Source organism: Engraulis encrasicolus, chromosome 19 (genome assembly GCF_034702125.1).
Source record: "Engraulis encrasicolus isolate BLACKSEA-1 chromosome 19, IST_EnEncr_1.0, whole genome shotgun sequence".
Lineage (NCBI taxonomy): Eukaryota > Metazoa > Chordata > Actinopteri > Clupeiformes > Engraulidae > Engraulis > Engraulis encrasicolus.
Window position 1 is genome coordinate 45,464,770 of NC_085875.1, and position 10,000 is coordinate 45,474,769.

The window sequence follows — 10,000 nt, forward strand, 5'->3', positions numbered from 1 at the left end:
GCCAAAAAGTCCTCCAAGTGAATCAAAGGAGATACTATGAGGAGACTTACTGCCTTTGAGGTATATTGTTTGAGCAACGCAGTCTCACCCCAAGTAGTCAATTTCTGACTACCTTGGACCAGACGGCAATTTTTGACGTCTTGGGTATTCCTTCCACGTCACATTTTGACTATGTGGCCTAACCCTAAACCTATTCCTACACCTAACCTCAATGACGTTATGCTGCCACAAGGGGGCGCCTTTGAGGACATAGTCAAAATGTGACGTGGAAGGAATACCCAAGACGTCAAAAATTGCAGTCTTGGGGTGTCAAAAATTGAGTAGTCAAAAATTGACTACTTGGGGTGAGACTGTGTAGTGTTTGAGCCAGTTAGTAAATCACATGAACTATTGTAGCTGCTTCATTCAAATTCATGTCAGCCTTGCAACTGGTTGAACCAGAAATGATGAAGGTACCACGTAGAGTGACCAAATGTCAATGCTGAGTCAATGCAAAGCCAAAGCTCATTCATCAGGCTAACCTTGAACACCCTCATGGATGAACCATTAGTCATTCCTACAGTAGTCATTACCAGGCATGGACTGGTCATCTGGCATACAGGGCATTTTCCCAGTGTGCCAATAATCATGGACCAATGTTGTTTGTTTCTACAGATTGGCCCACAATAATGCCTGGCCATTTTTTAGGCCCAGTCCCGGTCTGGTCGTAACCATAGATGATCTTTGTTATTACCTCGTAGTTGGTCACAAGCTGCTGGCTGATTTGTGTCCACATGCCGGTGTTGTGGTTGACACGGTAGAAGCCCAGATGGTCGTTGTTCACCTTGATGAGGCCGTCATTGGTGGGGTTGTAATCAACTATGGTTACCTCTGTGTTTTAATGAACAGGGCGACAACTCTCATCAGCAAAGCTATTCAAACTGGTATAGTATGTAAAGATGCATTCGTAGCTGTTGATAAATTGTCAGTACATCATAAGAGTCAGTGAATTGGAAAACAATTTCACAACACTTCTGGTCCTACTTTCTAAGTAAGTGTAAAATCGGTGTAAAATCAACTTTGGATATGTTAAAACGTGATGATGTTAGCATGTTTACTGAGCAAAGGTCATCATGTTGGATTTCTTAACATTTTTTTTTTAAAGGGGCACAAGGTAGGATGACGTTGTTTGCGCGGTGCCTGTGGCATGTCTGTCTCAAAATAAACACCGTAATGAAAAAATGCTGTTCAAATAAACTCGCTGTGAGAATCTTTTTCATCACGGAATGCCAGCAATTGATACAAATCTGAATACGGTATGTAAAGCGATTTTTCGCATGTAAAGTGTTTCCCATGACACTCCTTCGGACCGCTCAGTTGCATTCAGGGTTTTTCAGGGTGACGGCAGACCGTGGAAGGGGTTGCGAGAGTCATCGTTCACTCACTAATGAATCGTATAACCATCGGCTGACACAGGACAGTGATTAATTAAACTTTTAATCCTACTTGGAGACTCTTGAACTTTCATCAAAAAAGGCTTGCAATATTAATTGATCAACCTTGAAGCTCCACAAATTCCTCTATTTAAAATAATGATTTTTGCATTTGCTAAGTCAATGTCTGCTTTTCAGTTTAATTTTTTAAGGGCTACTAGTAATGGAGCATCAAGCTTTTTAAATACTTTCATAATAGTGTCAATGTTTTCAAACATCTTTCCTGTACTCATTACTAGCGTTGAGTCTTTTTGGTAAAAAAAAAAAAAGGCTGAAAAAAGTAAATTAAAAAGTAAGTAAAAAAGTAGTTTCTTCTGTTTACATTTCCAAATAAAAATGACTAAATGACTATACATAATGAGTATAAAGGCATTTTCCATGTTGTGAAACCTATGTTCAGACTTTGTACCTGCAGATGCTTTATCAAACGCCAGACTGCCGTTCCTGTTGCTCCCTACAGATTGCCATTTCACAGGGATAGTCCATTTGTACCTGACAGGGATACATGTACAGTACATATGGATTTAGATACATTGGGGGGTCACTACAATACTGTATGTCAGTTGTGCATGTGGAGATATTGTAAATGGGTGACTGATGTTCTCTACAGGTAAAGTCAAAAGTGTCCGACAGATTTGTCATTAATGAGCTTAAAGATCAAGTAACAATAATTAACAAAATGACTCTGAACGCTTCATGATTATGGTAGTGCTGTACAGCCTGCTGTACAGTGTCAAACTAAAGGACTCGGAGCAAGCCGACAACCACACTGGCGCCATCTTGCTCAGTGTGTATTGCAGTGGTGGCTTACCCGAGGTCAACAGGTGGCTGTGTAGGGTCTGCTTTGGGGTCCAGCAGGAACCTCTTCTGGGTGAGCTTGGCCGTTGTCCCGGCAACACTCAGCTCCAGCACTGGGTAGCCCATCTGCTTGGTCCAGGTGTCCATGATATCAGCCACTGCAACACCACTATTCTGGATGCAGTATAACAGAATAAGGATTTCACATCCCCTTTCTTCACACCCTTTTACGCATTTCCCACACACACACACACACACACACACACACACACACACACACACACACACACACACACACACACACACACACACAAACACAAGCACAATCACAAGTGCAATCACACACACGCATACACACACGCACACACAAGCGCAATCACACACACACACACACACACACACACACACACACACACACACACACACACACACACACACACACACACACACACACACACACACATGCGCACACATACACACGCACGCAAGCAACACACACACACACACACATACACACACACACACACACACACAGAAGCATACAAACACACACACAAACACACACACAAACACACACACACACACACATGTGCACGCTCATGCAGACACACATTGTGCACGAACACATTCACACATACACTTATACAGACAAACACACACACCTACGTAACACACACACACACACACACACACACACACACACACACACACACACACACACACACACACACACACACACACACACACACACACACACACACACACACACAAATAAAAGCACGCGTGGACATACATCAGCCATGGCCTGCCAGAAGTCGGATGTCTTGGCATTCTGGAAGGGGAACCTTTTCAGATACACCTACAGGGGAATATAGGAAGATCCTCACTCAAAGAACTAGTGGAAAACAGTAGTATAGTATAGTATAGTATAGTATAGTATAGTATAGTATAGTATAGTATAGTATAGTATACAAAGTAGGGTTACACTTTAGAATAACATCCTATTCACAGTCGTATACACACTTTATTAACATTTGATAATAATTAAGATTTAACAAAGCATTTACAAATGTTTGTAAATAAGTAATAACCAAACTACGACTGCACAGTGGAGTGGCAATCAACTTCTACTGTGTGAGTTTTATGTGGTTTCATGCCTTCTGGTCTTTGGAGAAGAAACTTCCAGGACCAATGCGACTGTGCTGTGTCTGCTGGGTTCACATAGTATTTCTTGCCCATTTATTACATTTTGTAAACATTTTGTTGATAATTAGTTCATTCTTTATAAAGTGTTTATAAAGCTGTGAATAGGACATTATTCTTAAGTGTTGCCACTGCTGTAATATGAAATAGAACATTTAAGATGACAGTGAGAAGTAAAGGGGTATAAAAAACACATACTCTGCACCCGTCTCTAAAAGTGTCCTTGCCAAGTCGGTCCTCAAGCATTCTCAAAATGGATGCCCCCTGAGAAGAGAGAGAGAGAGAGAGAGAGAGAGAGAGAGAGAGAGAGAGAGAGAGAGAGAGAGAGAGAGAGAGAGAGAGAGAGAGAGAGAGAGAGAGAGAGAGAGAGAGAGAGAACAAGGTCATGTGGTCAAGTGATTGTGCAGTGACAGACACACACTTAACATTTAACAAAAAACACAATCCATCCGGATGAGTTTCAGGTCCCAGTATCTGCTTGATAGGCAGGTACGCACCTTGCTGTAGGAGATCGAGTCGAACACAGAGGTGATTTCGGCGGGAGTGGAGACATCCACGATGATTGGATGAGAGGTCAGGAGGGCGTCGTCCACCATAACAGGAAGTACATCGCTAATGAGCATGATGTCACGCTGGGAGGGAAGACATCATTCACTCAGTGAGTAGTTGAGTTGCCAGGTTAAGAGTAGTTTTCCATCATTTGGTGAGTAGTTGCCAGGTAAAGAATACTGTAGTTTGCCATCGCAATAAATTACATTAAAAATATTGCGAAGTCAGAAGGTCAGTGGTTTATAGTTCCAAATAAAAGTTTCATGCAATACTATTCAAGACAGTTCAAGGTCAAGAGATTTATTGTCATTGCAAAAAAAAGGCAACAAAATTGTGTATGGAATGCATCGCTGAGTAGTAGATTCCCATTTAAAGTGCAGCAAAGATTTTTTAAAAGTGTCACTAGTGCTTGACACTCCCCTCTCCAGTTATTTTTTGTGCAATAAGAAAAAATAGTGCTGTTTTCCAGATGAATATATTGTGAAGGAGTTAGATAACAAGGAGGGATTCGGAGTGCTTCAGGGTGTTCACCATTTTGTCCTGCTGCTCATCAGTGAAGGGACTAAAACGTGTGCAGGATAGAGGAAATCAAAGACACTCAAGGTTGCAATTTTAAACTTTTTGGGCCGAAACACTAGGTAGGCTATTGTAGGCATTGTAGCCAAATAAAAAGTATAAAAAAATGCTAAAAATTGCAACCTTGGTTGCCTCAGACTTCCTCTATCCTGCATAATATTGTCAGTGAGTTCTTGAGTCTGCTCTTGAACAGTATTTCAATTGAACACGTTTCTTTCATCAGGAAGACACGGGGGTGTACCCTAATTTCCTCAAATATCACAGATAAATGGCACCTTCTCTCCAATATGGAGCATAAATGAAACACATTATTAGTCTTTCAAGACATGTACGACACTGCTAGGGGAAATATGGTTTATGCTTCCCTTGTTTATGTGCATATTTGAAAGCAACTCCATACTATAACTGTCTTATGTCACTGCACAGCCTATCCATCAAGTCCATCACGGTGAACTCTTGCTGCCTTCGAAACCAAGCGCCCCATTCCCCCCCGATGCGCCTTGGCTCAGAGCAATAGACTTTATCCATAAATATTATTGATGCCATAAATCTGTTTAAACAGACGTCTGAAGGGGTGCGATGAAAACTCACCATTCCCCAGCTGGGCTCGGCCTCCTCCACTCCCACGTACTCGAAGAAGCTGGCGAAGCCCTCGTTCAGCCATAGATCATCCCACCAGTCCATCGTAACAATGTTCCCAAACCACTGCAACGCAACGCATAAGCACACACACAGTTAGAGAGGACACATGCACGCATGCACGTATGCATGCACACACAAACACACAGAGACACATACACATAGTGAGAGAAGAGATGGACATACACGCACACATACGCACACACACACACACACACACACACACACACACACACACACACACACACACACACACACACACACACACACACACACACACACACACACACACTATTTCACCAGGTTTTCATCAAGAATTGTATTTCGTATTTTTTCAAGCATGATGTGTGCGGGCTGCTTGTTTTCTTACACTTGGTCATCATTCCACTATGGTTAGAATCATGATTAGAAATGCTGCCTACTGTTGGTTAAACAAACCCTAAAACCATATTATTTGCTGGATCAGATTCAAGAACAACTTGAGTTGGTATTAAGATGACTTGACGATGACAATTTAAAACCACAAAAAGCGAGCGAACAGAAAATAAAGTTGAAATGTCATCTGAGCACAGACGTTATAATGTTACAAGACATGGAGGAGTCTGAACCGGGCACTGCAAACTAAGACATTAGTAATAATCAAGAGTGAGAAGAAGCACAGAGTATTTTTTCTTCCATGAGGCAGTCAGATTGGGTTACATGTTTATAGCTAAAGGAAATCATCTACTTTCCTGTGCTTAAGCTTTATATAACAACCATGATAAGTCCTTTTTCCATTGTGCGTGTGTGTGTGTGTGTGTGTGTGTGTGTGTGTGTGTGTGTGTGTGTGTGTGTGTGTGTGTGTGTGTGCGTGTCCGTATGTATGTGTGTGTGTGTGTGTGTGTGTGTGTGTGTGTGTGTGTGTGTGTGTGTGTGTGTGTGTGTGTGTGTGTGTGTTTGTGTGTGTGAAAGAGAGAGAGAAAGAATGAAAGAAGGAGAGAGAGAATGAAAGACGGAGAGAGAGAGAAAGAGAGAGAGAGAGAAAGAGAGAGAGAGAGAGAGAATGACGGAAAGAAACGAAAAAGAGAGAAAGATAGAGGGGTGTGCTGCCAACTTTATGGAGTCCCTTTTATGGAACAGAACCTTGAAGTTCTTCATAAAATGCCGCACGCCTTTTTGTTTTTATCAAGACAACATGAGATAGTGTGATCCCATCCACAAAGGCAGCTTGATAACAAACAGCTTAATGTGTAACTCTTCTGATAGGCTCATGGAAATTACGATAAAGTCCTTTTGTATTTTCCTCTCTACCGGCCATAGAGCTATCTATCTACTCCTTCTAAATGCTTCCTGGTGCGATAAACCCCACGTTGGTTGTGTGCTGCCGTCTCTTTTCCATCCATAAACAACGGAGACCTTTCCAGTACACTGTCTTCCCAGCGTGTGTCATTGTCACAGTAGGAGATGCTTGCTCCCTGACACTTACGAGAATCTCATTACATGAGTGACTTTTTATTGCTCTGCTTTTAAAAGGCCATTGTGGGATAGAAGATCTGGGGGGGTGATGTGTGTGTGTGCGTGTGCCTGTGCGTGTGTGTGTGTGCGTGTGTGTGTGCGTGTGCGTGTGTGCGCGTGCGCGCGTGTGTGGGTGTGGTGGGGGTTACACTGATGTCAAGTCCGTTTAAGAGCTTTGTCAGAGTCCATGGCCACCTTTCTAAAAATGAGAGACAGGTCATTGACCTTACACACATGGCTGTGGCTATAGGTCTGCTCTGCTCCAACAAACGACCTTGACCACTCATTCCAATGTTCATATCATTCAATGTACCGAAATACAATTACACCCACTGATGTCCGCTCTGTCACCCGTCTAGTATTGCACATTTTATTGTGCAACAGAGACAGGTTGTGATCGTTCAGCACAGCACTGTCTGTTGTAATACAACTGGTAAAAACTTCTGAAGTACCTGTATGTAGTACCTTCATGTCCTCTTTGAAGGCATTCTGTCTATTGGGCTTTCCTAATTTACTTATCTTGATGTAGGTGAAAAACTAACTTTGAAATGGCACGCATTGTACAGTGGTTGCTTATCACACACTCTCTTTTAACATATAACGCATTGGATAAAAATGAACAAATATATGCTCTCTTTCAAAGCATTCATAATATGCTTCATCGATTGGCTAATCTTGTGCATGCTTAATATTAAGATTGCACTTCTATGTTCAATTGTTGAATCACGTGCTTGATGTTTGGTGTGGAGACAGAGGTCGATTCATTGGAAATATTTCGTCACAAATTTGGAAAGGACCTCGCTGACTTGACAAAAGCACACGGATGCCAAACCCCAAACAGTGCTATATTTAGTCTCCGATCATAAAACTTCTCAGAACTCCCATTGTTTGTCTGACAACAGTCATTCCCACAGGTATTTTTTTAAATCTATTTCAGATCAATCTGAATGGAGAAATAGGCACAAAATTATTTCGAGAACTTCATCCAAAAATACACACAATCAGTCACCACAATCTTGTGCTTGAACTATACCCTATTTGATAAAGTTTGAACCCTAAAAGGAAGTGAATGTGTGTGTGTGTGTGTGTGTGTGTGTGTGTGTGTGTGTGTGTGTGTGTGTGTGTGTGTGTGTGTGTGTGTGTGTGTGTGTGTGTGTGCGCGCGCGCGTGTGTGTGCAACTGGTATGTGTGCGTGTAGACAACGGAAGCGGGGCTTGACTAGAACCAACCTGGTGCACGAGCTCGTGGGAGATGACGCTGGCCACGCGCTGCTTGTTGTAGGAGGACGACTCGTTCTCGTCGAACAGCAGGTTGGTCTCCCTGTAGGTGATGAGGCCCCAGTTCTCCATCGCCCCCGTGCCAAAGTCTGGGATGGCGATCTTGTCTGCGGTGGGTGGGGATGAATGAAGAGCATTATGAGATGCCTGTCTGTGAAGATCCTCATTCATTCATTCATCCATCCAGGTCATCTTACATCCTATAGGGATGCTAGCAGGTTTGGTTAGGCCTTAGGACGAAGTCATTTGAAATCACAAATGGGTCAGCTCCTGGGCCCAGGGCCCAGGGAGATGGGGGGCATAATTGGGCCCTCATTACCCTAAATGTATTGGGTGGGGGGCCCTTTCAGATGGCTTTGTCCTGTACCCAGCCAAAGCGGTCAGTGGCCCTGATTACAGCACACATTCACACCGTATGAAAAAGGTTCTCTGAGGAACCTACAAGTTCATCTTAGAACATTTCGGTTCCCTCACAGAGGCACAAGGTTCTTTGAGGATTTTTCAAATTATTTTACTGTAAAGGACAATTCATTTGCTTTGATTCAAGTGAAATACTTCAGTAAGGCTTAAGATAGCATTACCCAGTTTGGAAATGGAGTAGGGCATGTCGAAATATTCCTCAAAGTAGTCAAAGATGATCTTAGTCACGTCGGCGGCATACGTGGCTGTATGGATCTGTGCAGGCTGAGCCCAGATTTTAAGCTGTGGACAAACACAAATGTATTATAAAAGCATCATTTGATCTTAGTCAAAGATTATTGTAACCTGGCTCTCACTGGACTCTCGTGTATTTTCGCTCAGCTTCGTGAGCTTACACGAGGGCCTAGATTATCTTCGTATTCACCATGCTTCCGAACCACCATGCAGCCAAAGCAGTCAGGATCACAGAGTTTTCAGAGATGTTATGTAGTCAAAGTTTAAACGCAGTGGAGAAGGGAAAATTAAGTGAAACACGTCAGCTGTTTCAGACAATAATGGCCGCTCGCATAGACTCACTCGTCATTAATTCTATAATTTCAACTACATTACCGAATCTGTTAGTAATTAAAGTAGCACCTCATTAAATATGTCAGACAAGTGGCTTCCCCAATCATGTGCAAGAATTTTTTTGGGAAAACCACACGTTCGCTGTCAGTGTAGTTCCAGATGAATTTTCGAGCGGAACCCATTCATCTAATGACAGCCAAGCCAGATATGGTTATCGGCCAATGGCCTACAGTATAATGAATCATGGAAGTATTGTGCCATGGACTGTCATTGTGGTAAGTGTCAAGCTGTGGCTGGTGGAAAAATGTTCAATGGCACTCAGTTCCCTGGAAATGTATTATTTGTAAATTTGTTAACCGAGAGAGAGAGACAGAGAGAGATACAGGCAGGCAGTCAGACAGAGAAGGAAAGAGATCTATGTGTTTTGTTTTGTTCTGTTGCTCACTGGGATTCCGCTTTTTGAAGTCCTCTCCACAGATGTGAACTGGTGCACGGCCCAACACGCCAGGTAGGTGCTCATCTTCACAGACTTGTCAAAGGAGGTCTTTTTCTTGCCATTAGGCGCATCCTCTACTTTCTGTCAGAAAGTGGAGAAAAGATAGGATTGTGTCAAAACAATACAAACACAGACAGGATAGATCTCTTTTCCTCTAACAAGGCTTTTCATATCAGACACAGACATGGACATGTACACAGACATCATTTGTATATTAAAAATGAAATGTTAGTAAGGGCACACTTACCTCTACTGGCATGTTTGAGAGTGCGTTGTAGTTGCTGTCGTGTGTGATGGAGATTTTGTAGGTGGTCTTCTTGTTGGGCTCGTCAAAACAAGGGAAGGACTTACGGGCATCAGTGGGCTCGTGGTCCGTGGCTGCGATTTTTCTACAGACAGGGGAAAGGGGCAGGGAAGGACTTACATGTATGTTCATTTTAGGGCTGGAACAATTGCACACTTGGCTCCAGGGCCTACATGAAGTGTTTAGGCCTACAGGATGTTTTCAT

The 10,000-nt window shown here is 42.7% G+C and overlaps 1 protein-coding gene across 1 annotated transcript in view; it reads right to left on the bottom strand.

Moving 5' to 3' along the window:
* The window catches only part of enpep (glutamyl aminopeptidase), a 22,728-nt gene that overhangs the window by 8,460 nt on the left and 4,268 nt on the right, over nucleotides 1–10,000 (bottom strand). The window contains exons 2-12 of the mRNA XM_063184547.1: nucleotides 9,739–9,880; nucleotides 9,441–9,572; nucleotides 8,590–8,710; nucleotides 7,961–8,115; nucleotides 5,190–5,303; nucleotides 3,971–4,105; nucleotides 3,672–3,737; nucleotides 3,064–3,129; nucleotides 2,284–2,444; nucleotides 1,882–1,964; nucleotides 734–870 (exon numbers count right to left, since the gene is read on the bottom strand). Coding sequence (XP_063040617.1) covers nucleotides 734–870; nucleotides 1,882–1,964; nucleotides 2,284–2,444; nucleotides 3,064–3,129; nucleotides 3,672–3,737; nucleotides 3,971–4,105; nucleotides 5,190–5,303; nucleotides 7,961–8,115; nucleotides 8,590–8,710; nucleotides 9,441–9,572; nucleotides 9,739–9,880 — 1,312 coding nt within the window. The remainder of the gene's footprint in view (nucleotides 1–733; nucleotides 871–1,881; nucleotides 1,965–2,283; nucleotides 2,445–3,063; nucleotides 3,130–3,671; nucleotides 3,738–3,970; nucleotides 4,106–5,189; nucleotides 5,304–7,960; nucleotides 8,116–8,589; nucleotides 8,711–9,440; nucleotides 9,573–9,738; nucleotides 9,881–10,000) is intronic.